The 19,324-nt window shown below is 35.6% G+C and overlaps 1 protein-coding gene across 4 annotated transcripts in view; it reads left to right on the plus strand.

Annotated features, from left to right (window-relative positions):
• Positions 1 to 19,324, plus strand: part of MXI1 (MAX interactor 1, dimerization protein) — an 81,863-nt gene that overhangs the window by 37,562 nt on the left and 24,977 nt on the right. For all 4 annotated transcript variants that reach the window (XM_058697731.1, XM_058697733.1, XM_058697732.1 and 1 more), the window contains one exon: positions 5,912 to 5,941. In XM_058697731.1, coding sequence (XP_058553714.1) covers positions 5,912 to 5,941 — 30 coding nt within the window. The remainder of the gene's footprint in view (positions 1 to 5,911; positions 5,942 to 19,324) is intronic.

Genomic DNA, 19,324 nt, shown 5'->3' on the forward strand with positions numbered 1-19,324 from the left:
TACCTGTGATTCAATGATAGAATGATAGAAATGTCTTTTCTCTGTCCTTGAAAGTTAAGCATTCAGAGTAAGGGTATCTGAAAGGCATACAATTCATTAGTGTTTGCTTTCAGAGGTGCATTTTATTTGGAGAAGAGAAGTGGGCTAACCCGATGGATTATTAGAACATCTCAGTTTTATAGAGAATTTATCATAATTGAGTATTTCAGTGGCACATTATTGGTAGGGTTTGTTTGGACACATAGGCTCAGAGAAGCAAAAAGAGGTTGTTCCTAGTATGTGATACTCATTTCTTGCCAACAGTATTTAGATCATTAGTTTCTCTGTGTACACATAATTAGTCATCTTTCTCTCTGTCATAACCTAAAGCTTGTACTATCTTCACAGCTGACTAAATGACCAAAATACTTATATTTTCTTTCAGTTTCTTTTTTCATCATTATGGTTGTTTATTTCCAGGCTCATTCTGAGTATATTGAGAACTTATTGATTTATTGCCCCATGTAGTATACTCAGTTGTTTTAGGTAGTATGTTTTTAGTTTTGTTAAAAATAATAAGTGTAGTTGCAATGGCTGACATTTACTGAATATTTATTATGGTTACATGCTTTTACATATTTTTCTCTAATTCTCACAGTAACCCAGCCAAGCCACGTGTTATTATTCCAGTTTTACAAACGAGGAAACTTAATCAGAGAGGTTAAATAATTTGTTTAAAGTTACACAGCTAGTGTGAATGATTGAGTTAATAGACTCAGGACTTTTGTCCTGTAACACCACAGGTCTTTATGACCTATTAGTTGCTGTTCTCTGGTTTTGCTTTGGACATTACAGCTCTGCTTATTTTATTATTTTATTTTAATTTTAATTTTTATTTTTTCTTCCAAGTTCTTATTTAAATTCCAGTTAACATACAGTGTAATACTAGTTTCTGGTGTAGGATTTAGTGATTTATCACTTACATACAACACCCAGTGCTCATCACAAGTGCCCTCTTTAATGCCCATCACCCATTTAACCTTCCCCCTGCCATCTTCCCTCCAGCAACCCTCAGTTCTCTATGGTTACGAGTCTGTTTTATGGTTTGTGTGTCTGTCTTCACACCGCCCCGTACTCATTGTTTTGTTTTTTCCAGTTCCACATATGAGTGAAATCATACAGTATTTGTCTTTCTCTGGCTTATTTCACTTAGCGTAATACTCTCTAGCTCCATCCATGTCACTGCAAATGGCAAGATTTCATTCTTTTTTATTGCTGAGTAATGGTCCATTATATTACATACGACAACTTCTTTATCCATTCATCAGTGGATGGACATTTGGACTCTTTCCGTACTTTGGCTATTGGTGAGGCTGCTATAAACATCGGGGTGCATGTATTTCTTCAAATTAGTATTTTTGTATCCTTTGGGTAAGTATCTAGTAGTATAAATTGCTGGATCATAGAATAGTTCTATTTTTAACTTTTTGAGAAACCTCCATACTGTTTTCCAGAGTGGCTGCACCAGTTTGCATTCCTATCAGCAGTATAAGAGGGTTCCTCTTTCTTTCTCCACATCCTTGCCAACATCTATTGTTTCCTGTGTTGTTAATTTTAGCCATTCTGACAGGTGTGAGGTGATACCTCATTGTAGTTTTGATTTGTATTTCCCTGATGATGAGTGATGTTGAGCATCTTTTCATGTATGTGTTAGCCATCTGTATGTCTTCTTGGAAAAATGTTTATTCATTGCTTCTTGGCCTTTTGGCTAAGATCAAGTGTGGAAAAATGTTTATTTATGTCTTCTGCCCATTTTTAACTGGATTATTTGGGGTTTTTTTGGGTGTTGAGTTTTATAAGTTCCTTATATATTTTAAGTTACTAACGCTTTATCAGATATGTCATTTACAAATATCTTCTGCCATTCTGAAGGTTGCCTTTTAGTTTTATTGATTGTTGCCTTGCTCTGCAGAAGCTTTTATCTTGATGAAGTCCCAATAGTTTATTTTTGCTTTTGTTTCCCTTGCCTCAGGAGACATAAGAAGTTGCTACGGCCAATGCCGGAGAGGTTTTCCTCTAGGATTATGATGGTTTCCTATCTCACATTTATTTTGAATTTTGAATCCATTTTGAATTTATTTTTGTGTGTGGTATAAAACAGTGGTCTAGTTTCATTCTTTTGCATGTTGCTGTCCAGTTTTCCCAACACCATTTCTTGAAGAAACTCTTTCCTTGGATATTCTTTCCTGCTTTGTTGAAGATTAGTTGGCCATATAGTTGTGGGACAGCTCTGCTTGTTTACTTATGCTCCTTTCCACTTGGTATGTCCTCTCCCTATCAGGTCCAGCCTCTACTAGTAGCAAATAGTCCATCATTTAAGATCCATACCAAATGCCACCTTTTTCTGAAGTTTACCCTGATGGCCATATTTGGGAAGTAAATTCTGCCTTGTTTGTTTGTGTTTGTTTATTTTGGTGGGGGAGGGTCAGAAGGAGAGGGAGAATCTCAAGCAGACTCCATGCCCAGCACAGCCTGACATAGGACTCCATCTCACAATCATGAGATCATGACCTGAGCCAAAATCAAGAATCAGATGTTTAACCGACAGAGCCACCCAGGCGCCTCAAATCTGCCTACTTTAAACTCCCATAACACTTTGTACCTTTCTTTATATATTTATTTCGCCTTGAGTTATAATTATTAGTATACATGTCTTAAATTTACCAGAGACGGTCTTTGATTCCCTGTAGTCTAAGACAGTCTTAAAGATACACATTATTTGTTTACTTGATATTACAGGCAAAAAAAGCCGTGAAAACAGAAGTACTACTGATAGATTTTTTTTTTTAAAGTGTAAGAACATGACAATATGGTAAAGATTAGTACACACACAATCATTTTTGTTTCTTGATATTTGGAAATATTGTTAAATGCTACTAGTGTATAACTAGTATGATGTGCATTTCTTGGTTTGATGAAAAAGTTCATATTCTTAGCTGTCATTTTATATTTTTTTAGAAACAAGACAAATAAAAGTCTGAGAGAGGTGGGAAGAACCTGCTGTTTTAATTTTGTTCACAGCAGTGGGTCAGATTATGTTCTTTTGGTGCTAGCTTTGATAATAGGTTCAATACAATATTGGAATTCAACAATTGGTTATCTTTGGGTATATATTATTTTGCATTTATGGCCATATGTGGGATCTCTAGACTGTTTAGATTAAGTTTATGGTAAGTAGTCTACTTCTGTCTAAATAGGTTGTTTCCATTTATTATTTACTTTACTATTTCATTGTTTTTATTTTACTTGTTCTAGGTTTTCTTCTCGGATAAAGGCAGTTAAACCAAAACTTACTACAAGGGGGTGGGGAATTTCATTATTGATTACCCATTCAAATTTTGAACAAATTTTTTGTTTTAAATCTCTCTAAAATATGTCTTATTCCTCTTTTGACTTACTGATTCACTTTGACAAAAAAGAACTTAAAACTTTTTGTAAATACTTATTATAGTGATAGAGATTTGGCTATAATTTACTTGTTGGGTTTTGAACTCTTAAGTCTGTTAAACGAAAGGTTCTATGTTTTTATAATTTCTTCCATCTGAATTGTACGTATCCTTGCTGTTAATTTGACTGAACTCTTGAAGCATCTTAAGATTTTTTTTTTAACCTCTTTTGAAGGAGAAGTCCTTTTATTAAGATAATCTTTTGAAAATGAACATTAGTCTTTTTTATCCTGTGTCACTTGGACCTTGTGATACTGCTAAGAAAGCAGAGGGTGGACAGGAGACAGTAACTCAAAAAAGCCTTTGGCTCTTGAACTAAGACAGTGGGTAAAATTTCTACAAATTATGAGATTGACGACAACACTCCTATTGTTTATTTGTTTTATTATTTAGTTAAAAAAATTTTTAACATTTATTCATTTTTGAGAGACAGCGTGAGCAGGGGAGGAACAGAGGGAGAGGAAGACAGAGAATCCCAAGCAGGCTACATGCTATCCTGTCAGTGCAGAGCCTGATGTGGAGCTTGAACCCATGAACCATGAGATCACGACCCAAGCTGAAATCAAGAGTTGGACGCTTAACCGACTGAGCTAGCCAGATGCCCCTAAAGTTTAGAAATGTAATTGTTAAATATCCATTGGAATGACAGATTAAGGTAATCAGTAATATTCTGAAAACAGTTGACATTAACCAGAATATGTTAAATGATTAAAGTATTAGTTTCTGTGACAGGAACTTGAACTCTACTTTATAAAATTCTTGTTATTGCTAATGTTAAATTATTGTAAAAGTAATATATATTCATTCAAGAGAACTAGTATAACATAATTCTAATAATAGCTAACTTTAGAGTTTGTTATATTTTGCTATTCAGTGTAAACTATTTATTCCTCCTAACAATCACATGAGGCAAGCACTGTTACTTTTCCTATTTCATAGATGAGGAAACTGAGCACAGAGAAATGAAGACTTTAACTAGACCAAACAGTACTTGAACCCAGGAGATCTGGCCTAGAGTCTGGCCCTTAACCTCTCTTTCCAGGTAGTTAAGAACTTGAGTTTTGGGATAAGAAAGACCTGGGCTTAAATCCTGGTTACTACTTATACTCTTGGGACGAGAGCGTGTCTCTTGACCTGAGGTTCAGTATTCTTGTTTACAAAACAAGGGTATTTGGGGGAGAAAATGAAATAATATATGGACTGCTTAGCACACTGTTTAGCAGACACTGTACTTGTTCAGTAGATGATAAGTATTATAACAAATATTGGTAAGCAAAATGAAAAAAAAGGCCCAAAAAGAAAACAACCATTGTTAGCATTTTGAGGTATATCCTCCCAGTCTTTTAAAAGTGTGTTTCTTGGGGTGCCTAGTGGCTCAGCTGGTTAAGCATCTTACTTTGGCTCAGGTCATGATCTCAGGGTTTGTGAGTTCAAGCCCCTCATCATACTCACTGCTGTCTGCCCAGAGCCTGCTTCACATCCTCTGTCCCCCTCTCTCTGCCCCTCCCCACTCCCTCAAAAATGAATAAACTCTTGAAAAAATAAAATCACTTAGCAGTAAGGCAAACCTTATTCAGCTTCTGTGCTAGCCAAAACATTTTTTCTGTGTTTAGGAGTGACTAAGTGGAGATGGAAGAGGACATAGAAGTACATTTTTCTTTTTAAACAAAAATGGATTATATGTGAATTAAAAATCTACAGATCAGGGCTCCTGGGTGGCTTAGTTAAGTGTCTGTCTCTTGATTTTGGTTCAGGTCATCATCTCAGGGTTCGAGGACCCTGTGTCAGCTGTGCTGTCACCCTTGAGTCTGCTTGGGATTCTCTTTTTACCCCCCTCTTTCTGCCCCTCCCCCTGACTCATGCACATGCACATTCTCTCTGTCTCAAATAAATAAACTTAAAAAAAATTTTTTTTTAATCTACAAATCAACAAAATGTAGGATAGGGGTAGGCAAGAAAACACGTGCTAGCATTAATTTTATTAAGATAACAGTGAGGGGCGCCTGGGTAGCTCAGTCAGTTAAGCATTTGATTTAGGCTGAGGTCATAATCTCACGTTTTAGAATTTGAGCCCCACATGGGGCTCACTGCTGTCAGTGCATAGGCCACTTTGGAGTCTCTGTATCCCTCTCTCTCTGCTCCTTCCCTCCTTACACTCTCTCTCCTCTCTCAAAAATAAATGAACATTAAAAAAAAGTAACAGTGAAACACCAGTTTCAGAATATTTAGTTGTTAACTGAAGACACTATATCTGAATGAATAATTCTAACGAATGTAGGCTATTTCTTCTTGATGAGTGTGATTGTAGAAGTCTGACTATATTGCATTGTTAAAGAAATTCTCTGGGTGTGGTACAGCAGTAACTAATCCCCCTTTCCATAACCTTAGCAACAAATGGCTAATGGTCTTTTTTGTTTTCCTTTTAGGTCTACACACAATGAGCTGGAAAAGAACCGGTGAGTCAGTGATGAACGCAGCTTTCATTTTTGTTAAAAAGCAAACTCAGTGTTTTATCTGTGAAAATAATGTAATAGTACATATGTAGTTATAATTTTAAAATGTATAGCATATCATGAATCTGATATGTATGTATTCTTTCCAAAAAAAATGACCTTAAGTAGTAAATTTATACCATCTAAACTGGAGTACCCCAGTAAATTTTTAAGCTCATTTGAATTTTGAGTTTATGGTGTAGCCTTCTTTCTTTCTGTTTCTAAAAACAGGTTAATTGTAATAGGCTATGGCTTAAATATGGTCATGCTATAGTATTAGGTTTCTGTAGTGTAGCTAATAAATATTATGACAAATTGTAGGCCATTGAATTTCTCTTTTTTTGCAGTTTGTTTATTTGTTCATTTATTCATGCATTCAGCAATCTTTATCAAGCATGAACTATATGTCAGTGCCAGGCAGGCATAATGCTTTAGATAGAAAATATAAGAATGTGTGAGATAGTTTTTGTCTTTAAAGAACTTACAGCTTTCTGAGGGAAACAGGTAATTAAAATACTGTATAGGGGCGCCTGGGTGGCGCAGTCGGTTAAGCGTCCGACTTCAGCCAGGTCACGATCTCGCGGTCCGTGAGTTCGAGCCCCGCGTCAGGCTCTGGGCCGATGGCTCGGAGCCTGGAGCCTGTTTCCGATTCTGTGTCTCCCTCTCTCTCTGCCCCTCCCCCGTTCATGCTCTGTCTCTCTCTGTCCCAAAAATAAATAAAAAATGTTGAAAAAAAAAATTTTTTTAAAAAATAAAATACTGTATAGTGTGGTAAGTATAGTAATGGAGTAGAGCATACTGAAAAATCACTTGGGAAGGTCATCTGATTTTCTTTTGAGGGAGTCTTAGAAGGCTCTAGAGACGATGGTGAGTGAGTACTTTGTGTTGAAGAAACTATAAAAGGTTCAGTATGAGTACTGTATAAAAGATTATAGCAAGAGGCAAGCCAGGCTAGTTATTGACACCTATGCTAAAGAGTTTGGGTGTCTTCTGAGAGCAGTAGGGAGCAGTTGGATGATTTTAAGGTGAGTTGTCATGTGATCAGATCTGTGTTTTGGAAAATCACTTTGGCCATAGTGTGAAGAACTGGTTGATTGGAAGAAGGGATCTCAGACAAGAAAACTCTTTTGGCAGTTGTTGGAAGCTTCCAATGTAGGAGATAGAAGTAGCCAGAGTAAAGAGACTATATGGAGTAGAATCAGTAGAAATTGGTGGTTTGTTGACTATGGAAGTATTACTATTTACCAAGAAAAAGAAAGCAGGACGAGGAATTGTTTGGGAGAGAAGATGAGATTGTATGAGCAAAATATTGTTTTTGATACAGAGACTAGATTAATAACAACAAACTGGAATAATCTGCATCAGCCATTTCTGACAAATAAGATTTCCATGACCTTCAACTTTTTGTCCTTTTTTTTTTTTTTTTTGTAAATTTTTAAAAATGTTTTTATTTATATTTGACAGAGAGAGAGACAGAGCATGAGTGGGGGTGGGGAGCAGAGAGAGGGAGACAGAATCCGAAGCAGGCTCCACGCTCTGAGCTGTCAGCACAGAGCTCGATGCAGGACTAGAACTCATGAACCATGAGATCATGAACAGAGCTGAAGTCTGATGCTTTACCAACTGAGCCACCCAGGCACCCCTTGCTCCTTTTTTTTAAATAGAAGGGGCTTTGTGCTCGCTTTGGCAGCACATATACTAAATAGAAGGGGCTTTATAGATTGACTAACCTAACTGCCTCATTGTAGATTAATTTAAATGTCAAATCCTCTTGAACAGGCTTAGCATAGTCCTCCAGGCTGACTTAGTGGCTTTTACAAACACTTTGCACAATGCTCTGTTCGTATCTCCTGTTGTAAAACTTAATCAGGTAGTATTGTAACTACCTGTTCATGTCTCTTTCTGCCAAATGACTACAACTGCCTCAAAGGCAGGGATTCTGTTTTGTTCAATTTTGTAACCTCAGTACTTAGTATTTGATGCATTTATAGTAAGTGATGGCTTTAATATTGATGGATAAAACTGGAGCAAAGTTCAGTGGTCTAGTCCAAAACTGCTTTGTGGGAAAGATTTATGGCTAGATTAAACATGACAAAAACACCAAGAAATGACAGCTCTGAGGATTCTAAAATTAAAAACTTATATTGTACTTTAAATTAGAGCATCAAGACTGGATTTTGGATCACATTTTAAAATACTGGTAAACACCTGGGGACATCTCGGTGGCTCAGTCGGTTAAGTGTCCAACTCTTGATCTCGGCTCAGGTCATGATCTCAGGGTTTGTGAGTTCGAGCCCTGCATTGGGCTCTGCACTGCTCAGGCCTGCTTGGGATTCTCTTTCTTTCTCTCTCTCTCTCTCTCTCTCTCTTTCTCTCTCTCTCTCTCTCTCTCTCCCCCACTTGTACTCTCTCTCAAAATAAATAAACTTAAAAAAATTAAAAAATAGAATAGTGGTAAGCATCCAAATGTAGTCCTTGGGAGACCTTCATTGGAAACCTGGTAAAAGCCTTTAACACTGAAGTGAAGAGACTCTTTAGTAAACTATTTGAAATGGAGCTTTTTAAACCTTTGAGTAAATTCTGTTAAATGCATTTCATGTACCAATTCTGACTTATTGATAACTTTATCACCCATATTATTACTTTGATGTATCCTAAAGTTGTTTAATCTAGTATCTGTCTGTGGCACTGGTGTAACATGTGTAGCTTTTGATTACCTGGTCCTTATGTGATCTCCAGTATCTCCAGTGAAGGTTTTTGTTTTCATTTTATTTACTTAGGCCTAAGACTCTCTAGCTGATTTCCTACCCTACCTCACTTAAGACATGATTCCCTCATCCTCTATCGTCTTCTTCTTTCTCCCTTCTCTCCTTCTTTTCTTTCTCCTTTCCTCTCTTCCCTGAGGCTTAATTGAAAGGTAATATAAACTTAACCTTTCCAAGATGTATTTGTTCTTTTTTTTTTTTTTAATTTTTTAAATTTTATTTATTTTTGAGAGAGAAACGAGCATGAGCAGGGGAGGGGCAGAGAGAGAGAGAGAGACAGAATCTGAAGCAGGCTCCAGGCTCTGAGCTGTCAGCACAGTGCCCGACGCAGGGCTCGAACCCACAAACCGTGAGATCATGACCTGGGCCAAAGTCAGACGCTTAACTGACTGAGCCACCCAGGCGCCCCTGTATTTGGTTTTTTAGAAAATATTTATTTTTGAGAGAGAAAGAGAGCTGGCAAGCAAAGGAGGGGCAGAGAGAGAGGGAGACAGAGGATCTGAAACAGGCTCTGTGCTGTCAGTGCAGAGCCCAACACAGGGCTTGAACCCATAAAGCATGAGATTATGACCTGAGCTGAAGTTAGATGCCCAACTGACTGAGCAACCCAAGCACCCCAAGATGTATTTGTTTTTAAAAGGGGTAGTTATCAATATAAATAAATCTCAAATTTAATGAATGTGTCAGAGGGTAACAAAGAAGAATCCGTTTTAATCAATCCATTTTAATCTATACTCCATTTACGAAAAGTTAGAGGCTTGTGATTGAGTGAAAACCAAAAACATTGGTAAGCACAGGATAACTTAAAGGGAGAGAGGTATTTTAGCCAAATAGCAACAAGGCAACACAAGAATATTTTTAAAATCTAAGCCTGTTTTGTTACTAAGTTTTTAAGCCCTTGCTCATTTTATTTAACAGCTCTTTCTTTTCCCCAAGGCACCATTTTTATTTGATACATTAAAGAAAAAAAGTTAACGTAGCTTTGGCTTCCTTTAAAATAAATAGAATTTTGGGGCGCCTGGGTGGCGCAGTCGGTTAAGTGTCCGACTTCAGCCAGGTCACGATCTCGCGGTCCGTGAGTTCGAGCCCCGCGTCAGGCTCTGGGCTGATGGCTCGGAGCCTGGAGCCTGTTTCCGATTCTGTGTCTCCCTCTCTCTCTGCCCCTCCCCCGTTCATGCTCTGTCTCTCTCTGTCCCAAAAATAAATAAAAAACGTTGAAAAAAAAAATTAAAAAAAAAAATAAATAAAATAAAATAAAATAAATAGAATTTTGACTTTGCCTTTCATTTGCTTTTGAGTGTGATTTTACATGAGGAAAGTAATTCACTATCAAAAGGGTAATTTGATTTTGTCTTCATTCTGAGAAGATGTTCCTAAAGTAATTCATATTCTTGAAATTTTTCCACTTTACATGTGATATATTTATGTCAGGAATGGTTTGTTTTTTTTTTTTAACGTGGTTTAAAATCTTGCATATAAAGCTGCTCTGAGTTAGTCTTTTTTTTTTTTTTTTTTTTTAACTGGGGCAAAGCAGTGAGAATTAATGTAGATGATTTTGAAGTGTTAGCGAATAACAGGAATTCCAGATGGCTATCTTGAAGCCCTAAGATTGTTGAAGCTCTGGGTCTGGCCTTGAGGAGACAGTAGCCAGCAAATGTTGAGTTTCATACTCCCATATCTCAGAGGAAAGCCTAATGGTTGACATTTGGAGTCTGGCAGGCCCTGTGTAGTTTGCTCTGACCTGCAGTTACCCCAATATACGGAGCTTGAAGTAGTTTCAAGACTGATAAAGGGATTCAGGTTTTCTGGATAGGTCCTGGGGGCTTATTTCTGCCTAAAACCTGATGGTTACACAGAGCCTACTGTAGACAGTTCAGAGCATTTATTACTTGTATCCTTACCTTGTCTCCCTAGACCTATACATTTATTATTTGTATCCTTACCTTATCCCCCTAGACCTATAATAACTTGTAACTGGCTCCAGAGGTGGAAGTAAAAGGGAAGCAAAGTACCTTTAGATGTAGATGTTCTACATTCTTCAGGAATCTATGTGAATCCTCTCATGGTAAAATTAATGAATCTTTGAGATTTGAGAATTAAGAAGTTCACGTTGTCCATTGGCTTATCTTATGAGTTGTAGCCTTAGCAGAGAAAAAAACCCCATCCCGTGCAGATGTTAGATCACTTCATTGCTTTTTCATTTTCTTAATTCAGATTATTGATGATGTTTTTGAAAGCATCATGGGGCGCTTGGGTGGCTCAGTCGATTGAGCATCTGGCTTTGGCTCAGGTCATGATCTTGCAGTTTGTGGGTTCGAGCCCCGCATCGGGCTCTGTGCTGACAGCTCAGAGCCTGGAGCCTGTTTCTGATTCCATGTCTCCTCCTCTCTCTACCTGCCACCCGCCCCTCCCCCCCCCCATGCTCATGCTCTATCTCTCAATAATAAATAAATGTTAAAAAAAAAAAATTAAAAAAAGTGTCAACAACTTTAACAGGACTTTAATGGTCAAGAACCTTAGAAGAGGCCATTCAACCCTGATAGCTGTTATTCCTTTGAAACAAAAGGCTTATCTTTATCGCAATTTTGGCAAAGCCTAGTAGGGCCAAATGAGGATACTGGCAGAGCAGAAGTGCCTGAGTATTTGGGATAAAAGAGAAGCAGGTCCAATGAATGGTAATAGGTGTCTTCCATATAGAGACTTCCTCATATTTCTGAGGGAAAGATAAAAATGACATTTATGGAGTACTTACTGTATTCCCCCACTATGCAAGACTGTTATGTAATCTTGTATGGTAGGAAGGCAGAAAGTGTAGGTCAAAGTGTTATTGAAAACTAGCCATTTTGACCATCATAACTACAATTTGAAACAAGATGATGGAAACACAAAAACAGTCCTAACCATGATTCTATCTGATCATAAATATGATAGCTGTATTTAATATCAATCTTCAGTAATGATTAATAAATATTCTTTGTGGCATTGTGGTGGACAAAATGAAGTATAAGATCGTGACTCTATCCTATCTTTAAGATTTAGGTCATTATAGTTTGGTAATTATGGGTTTCATCTTTCAGTACCAGGATCTAGTTTAGTTATCAGTGAATGTCTAGAAAGATGCATTAAAGGTGTTTTTGAAGTTGAAGGTTGAAACCCCCTAGTAGTCTTATGCAATCATTTAGTGAGTCATTTTGAAAAAGAAATAGAAAAGACTAGAAAATACCAAAGTGCGTTGCTTGAAGTAAAGTTAAATGTAGAATTATGAGACTTGTGTATACTGGGTTATGATATAAAATATTGTGGTCATAGTCAAAAAGCCACTGCTCTGGATAGTGAAGGAGAATGTATGCTGAGACATGAAGAAAGACATAGAATTTGAATCTATGGAAAAAAATAGGGAAAGAGGTCAGTGTAAGTAGAGCCATGGAAGCCATGGAAGGTGACATCATAAAGGAAAGACTGAGTAGACTATATTGAATGGAAGAGCAGAGTCTATCGAAATGGGTAATGAAGCTAGAAAGGTGTTTTAGTATTCAGTTGTGGAATGTTATTGAATGTTACGGAATTTGGATTTTATTTTGTTGGTAGTAGTGAGTTTTTGAGGCTTTTGAAGCAAAATGATAGGTGTGATCAAAGTATTTATAAAAAAAAAAGCACAGACTAGTTTGGATGCTTTTGAAGGGCCTCATCTAGTAGTAGGATATAGGAACCAGCACTCAGGTAATGGAATTGGGAACAGAAAGGAAGACAGAGGACTAAGCAACACCATAAAGAAAGAATATTATTTTCTGTTAACTGCTACCATTCATTTTTCCTTATATTTCATTATTTGCATAGCAACAGTGATGTTCCTAAAGGGCATATCAAATCATGTCATTTCTGCTTGAGTCCTCCACAGCTTCCTTTTGCAATTAGGTAAAATCTATGACCTACAAAGTCCTACTACCCTATCTCTTGTCTCCTATGGTCCAGCTGACACTGCTTTCTTTCTTTTCCACATGATAATTTTCATCTTACGGCTTTTGCACTTCTTTCCTCTGCTAGGAAAACCCTTGCTCTACTAGCTCTTGTTATTATTTAGTTGTCAGGTCATCTCCTTAGAGAACAGTAATTGCTCCCCAGTCACTCTCTATCCTATTGCCTTTTCTGTCATCTTAACATTCAATCTGTCTGAATTATTTATGCTTGAGTTATGGGACTTCTTTTATAGAATGTAAGTTTCAGAAAGGCAGGGACTTTGCTTTATTTACCCTTAGCACATAGCAGTCATTCAGTAAATATTCACTGAATGAAAAAATGATTATATGTGTTATTGAGTATACCCATCACAAACAATATATGCACTTGAATTATAATGGCTTCAGTGAAAAATGACAATTACAAAATACTCGAGTTCAACAGACATATTATCATAATAAAATAATTTTATAGGATGTATATGGAAAACTTAATGAATTCTTAAAACATAAATAAATTATATGAAAAAGCTTCATAATTGGGAACATCTTAAAAGGTTTTTACCATGAAGGACATTATCTTGCTTATAAGAAGAGAATCAGTAACTAATTGATTCTTTCAGTTCATTAGGATATCATATAGTGCACTAAGACAAAGGTAATTTTGTAGAGAAATAGTTTACCTGATGGAATTCATGCTTCACTTGTGAGATCTTCATTTCTTTTTCATTCTATGAGTTGAAAATGGCAAGCATTTTTACAAAGTAAAGATTTATATATACTTGGAGACTAGAATATCATAAATAGTTTCAACTTTTTTGTGTTAGAATTTTTGATGTATTAGTTATCTTTATCCCAATGATTTTTACATGATAAAGAATACAATATTTTTTTCTAGACTATCAACATAGCCAGTCTCCATTTGACATGGACATTTTGACAGAGTGATTATTTTGGTCTACTTTATCTTTGAACAAAACAGAAGACTAAATCTTTGTGACCATGGGTTAAGGCAGTGGTATCTTAGTATATTACCTGACTATTTAGGATTCCTTGAAAGGAGGAGCATATCTTGACTGGTTTTAGCTGCCTGTTTTGGGTGCTTGTATAACATTTGTTTAAAAAGAATATGCACTTTGAAAAAAATATTTTATTTTTTAAGTAATCCGTACACCCAAAATGGGGCTTGAACTCACAACTCTGAGATCAAGGGTTGCATGCTCCACTGACTGAGCCAGCCAGGCGCCCCAAGAACATGCATTTTGTTTTAATGTTTCAGGTTTATTTATTTACTTTGAGAGAGACAGAGACAGCACAAGTGGGGAAGGGGCGGAGAGAGAGAATCCCAAGCAGATTCCCTGCTGCCAGCACAGAGCCCGATGTGCGGCTCAAACTCACAAAACCATGAGATCATGACCTGAGCTGAACCAAGAGTCGGAGGCTTAACAAACTGAGCCACCCAGGCACCCCAGGAATGTACATTTTTATATATAGTGTGCACATTTTAGAAAAAAATGTACATTTGTTAGGAGGAAAAAATAAATTACAAGATTGGTTTGGCAGAACTTTCACTGAAACTTTTACCTCAACTAATAGCACTCAAAAGATACTTGCTTGCATTAAAGACAAGTTATGGGATTAGTGAAACTAAACTTTTATTGTAGGTTTGAAATATATGACTGTAGCTGGATCAGAAGTCCACAGTTTGGGATTGGTTCAATAATTTTGGGAAGTTTAATCAAAAGCTCTTCCTAGCCTTGGTTCATTACTAAGATGTAAATCTCAGTATGAAAATACCTTATAGTAACTTCCTTAGCCTGATAAAGGGCATTTCTGAAAAATCCACAATTAACATCATACTTAATGGTGAAAGACTAAATGCTTTCCCCTAAAATCAAGACTAAGACAAGGATGTCTGTTCTTATGGCTTCTATTCAACATTGTTCTAGAGGCTCTAGCCAGGGAAATTAGGTGAGAGAAAAATAAAAGGCATCAAGATTGGAAGGCAAGAGGAACCATTTTTACTTGCAGATATTATAGTCTTATGTATAGAAAATCCTTACGAATCCACATATACAAAAAAAAACCTATTAGAGCTTGTAAACAAATTTAGCAAAGTTGCAGAGTTCAGGATTGACACACAAAAACTAGTTGTATTTCTGTACACTAGTCTGAAAATGAATTTATGACAATAATTCCACTTCTATTGGCATCCAAAAGAATAAAATACCAGGAATAAATTTAACCGAGGCAAAATATTTGAATACTGGAAAGTACTACTTAACATTGTTCAAGTGATAGTACTCTCTATATTGATGTACAGATTCAATGCAAGCCCTGTTAAAATCCCAGCTTCTTTTTTAACAGGAATTGACAACTGATTTTAAAGTTCATATAAGCAAACCAGATAAGCAAAACAATCTTGAAAAAAAAAAATTGAAAGACTCTTACTTCCTAATTTCAAAACTTACTACCAAGCTACATAATCAAGGTAATGTGGTATTGGCCAAAGAATAGACTTACAGATTAATAGAATGAAGTCCAGAGATAATCACTCACATTTATGTTGTGCCAAAGACATTTTTTCAACAAAGATATCAAGACAGTTCAGTGTCTTTTCAACAAGTGGTAGCTGATACAACTGGATATCTACAATGCAAAATAATGAAGTTAGATTGTTACCTCACACCACATATAATAATTATCTTAAATGGATCATAGACCTGAATTTAAGAGGAAAACTATAAAATTCTTCGAACATTAGAGTAAATCTTTATGAATTTGTGCTAGGCAATCGTTTCTTACCATATGACACCAAAAGTACAAGCAACAAAATAAAAAATTAGATACATTGAACTTTATCAAAATTAAAAACATTTGTGCTTCACAGGATACCATTAAGAAAATGAAGACAAATTACAGAATGGGAGAAAATACTTGTAACATGTATCCACTAATAGCCCTGTATTCAGAATATAGAGAGAACTCTTAGAACTAAACAATAAAAAGACAACCCAATATAAAAACAGGCAAAAGATTTGAATATCTATTTCTCCAAAGAAAATATACAAATAGCACATGAAAAGATGTTCAACATCAGTGGTCATTAGGGAAATGCAAATCAAAACTATGTGATACTACTTCACACTCACTAATGGCTAACTTAAAAAAACTCACTAACTTTTGTGGTCATCCATTCATTGTATCAGTCACTACTGATTGCTAGAAAGGTCCTAAAAAGTTGACTGACCTCATAGTTTGGCACTTAAAAAGTAGTGATGTCATCATCATCTGATGGCACTACTCAAATGACTCAACACTTTATAGTTACTTAAGACCTGTAATTAAACACAGATAAGTTTCCAATATAATATATAGTGCTACTACCTAATATGGCTTGAGTACTTGATAATGAGTAAAGTTTGAGCTCCATTGCATATAAGAAGAGTATATTTAAGGGTCTTTAATAACCTCTAATTAACAGTGAAATCTAGCAGAATTAAGACCATAATGCATAATACATTGAAAGGTTGTACTAATTGTGCAAGTTTCTCTTAAGGTGTAATAAAATACAGCCTGATTGTATTTGTTAGGCCTTGAACAACAAAGTTTAAAAGTATAGTTGTGGAGGGAAGGAGAAATATCATTGTCCAGAGACCAGGAAAGAACTACCAATCTAATTTTCTGGTTTGGCAAATAAAATGAAGCTACTTCCCTTTTTTAGTCTGAAGATGGAGAACTGACACCTTTATTTTTAATTCATGTAAAAGCCCTGAATAAGATAATTTTATTCTTTGTACTTCTTTAGATAATAGGAGTCCAGTTACAGTACTGAGTTACTGAGAGTAACTATAGAATACAAAAAAGTATTTATGCATTGGAAAGTAGAGGATACTTATTTAACAGAGTTTTTCTATTTATAAAGCTATAGAACCAGATAAATGTAGATGCTAACATTATCAAACAGTATGTAGAGTACCATGTTGTTTGTCATGGAGACATATATCTGATACATTTATTCTTGTATGCAAGAAAATGAATATTTTAACTGTATTTTTATAAAGGGATAGGAATGCTGAAAACTGCAGACAAACTAAAAATAACTGTCAGAGTGCAGAGATGGGCACCTGTTAGAATTAAATGTTATATGAGGTAGAGATGAAGTAATTGGTGGGTTTTGAAGATAAAATTTATGGTTAATAAAGGAAGCATAGCCAAGATAAAATTACACATCTAAAATGCAGTCTATGCAGTGAAGTCATTGCATTGCTATCTAGATAGATTCACAGTTTCTGAATTGACCTTTGTCAGAAATAGCTCATTAAGGTTAAGCTTTCTACTCCCAGACCCAGGCTGCAAGGTGACAGAGGCAGACTTAGACAAGAATTACATGCTAGAAATCAAGTGTTCTCAGAACTATAGCTGTATAGTTCCTAAAGTTGAAATCACTTCTACAACCAATAAGATGGGAGGAGAGGAGATCAGTAGGTCTTAAAAATAGCCCAGAAATGTTAAAACTTGAAACTCTAAAATTTTGTCTAGAAAAAAATAATTGTTAGACTTTAAATAATTGACATGGTGAATATCTTAACATGGTGAAGGTGTAGTATCTTTTTATCCAAGTGATTGCAGAGTGTGTATCTCTGTGCAGCTATAACTTGGTTAAGAAAACACTTCCTCTCAAACTGTGAATTTGTAATTTTAAAAAGGGAATAGTTTAATTACTAGACTTTTCTGATACATTTTAGATGATACAGTGTACTGTATCACTTTTTACTTTATATGCATCTTTGAGGAATATGTTTGATCCATAAAACTAGCCATACTTTTTATACTGATGCTCATAGTAATTATATAGCAGCAGGATTCTACTAGACTTTTTTTTTAAATGTTTATTTATTTTGAGAGAGAGAGAGAGCGAGAGAGAGAAAGAGAGCACATGCAGGGGCAGGGCATAGAGAGAGGGAGAGAGAGAGAGAATCCCAAGCAGGATCCATGCTCCTAGCACAGAATCTGAGGCAGGGCTCGAACTCATGAACCACACTGTGAGATCAAGACCTAAGCATAAATCAAGAGCCAGACACTGAACCAACTGAGCGAAGCTGGCACCCAGAATTCTAGACTTTAAGGGCAATATGCTATTTTGCTAAATTCCTTTGCCACATATAGTACTTAGTATAGTGTAAAGGCTCTGATAAATATTGGTTTAATAATAATAACTGCAATTCAACTACTTTTTCTTAAGCACCTTCTTCATTTAAAGAAATTTCTGTTTTGGTAGAAATTTTGGCAATTAAAGCATGCATGCCAAGAGATACATCAGTAAGAAATCTTTTTATTACATGAAGAGATTTCTTTGGTATCTTGCATTTTTTAACCTTTAAAAATGAAGAAATTCAGATCTGTTTGATACAGTTTAGCTTTTGCAGAGAAGAGAAGTTCTTTTGTACTTCTATTTTTCTATGTATTCTAGTGAATAATGCCAATTGAAAGTCCCGTGGGTGTTACTAGTGGAAAAACCACAGACCTAAAGGAGAACTCAGTAATGAGAATAGAATTTTCTAATATAGTTACTTGCTAACCAGTTCTTGAAGACAAATTTGCTTAGAAAATAATTAACAGCCCTGGGATAAACACATGACATGTTGCTTATACTCATATTTTCGAACTCAAGAAAAGTTGAAACTTAATAAGCTCATAAGTATATGATTTCCTTGTTTTGTTACTTTGGGGAAAGCTAATGGAGAAAGGTAGACTTTAATACTAAACATGGCTTGAGGGCTAAGTTGTTGAAAAGGATACCTGGAATCCAACACAGCTTCTTTGTGGATTCGTAATCTGTTAATGTGAGAATTGTACCAGAAGTCAGAAGGTATTTTCTTTTCATCTCTACTACTGGTAGGCTGTGGATGTTATATAAATTATCTGGTTTCTTTGAGTCTTGCTTTTCCTTGGCAGTAAAAGGAAGAGACCTAGATGATTTCTGAATTCCCTTCCTACATGAAGTTTTAGAATTCTGTGAATTTTAAGTTCAGTTATCATAGGCATATTAGAAACTTTATTCTTTTTAGAAACTTTATTATTATTCTGTTGTCTGCAAAGCATTTTCCTAATATAAATACATGTGCAACATATGTATTTACAAATACATACATAAATGCAAATGCATGCAACCCCTCCTCCCAACACACACACAAAATGAAAAAAACAGCTGGAAAAATGAGTTTAGAATCTCTCATCCTTTAACCTTTGGGACTTTGTAAAATATCTAAAGATTATTGTAATACATGGTGCCATAGTTACAATAATAAAAGCCTATTTTGTAAGTAGTTATTTTATAATGATAAAAAAGTACTTATTTTAAAATGATAATATTTTATAATTCTATAAAACTAGAATTTACCTTGGGAAGCATATGTGTCTGCATGTATATAAATAATATAAACACATTCCTCAAAGCTGTATGCATGCACACACACACACACAGGTAGATATGAATTCTGAAATTTAAATACTACTGAGTATTTAGGACCTTGTACCTTTTGGAAAAATACTTACCACTGACTTCTAAGGAAATGTAACAAGTTAATCTGTAAACATTACTGTGCTAAATCCTAGTCACTTTT

This window comes from Neofelis nebulosa, chromosome 13 (assembly GCF_028018385.1).
Source record: "Neofelis nebulosa isolate mNeoNeb1 chromosome 13, mNeoNeb1.pri, whole genome shotgun sequence".
In the NCBI taxonomy this organism is placed as follows: domain Eukaryota; kingdom Metazoa; phylum Chordata; class Mammalia; order Carnivora; family Felidae; genus Neofelis; species Neofelis nebulosa.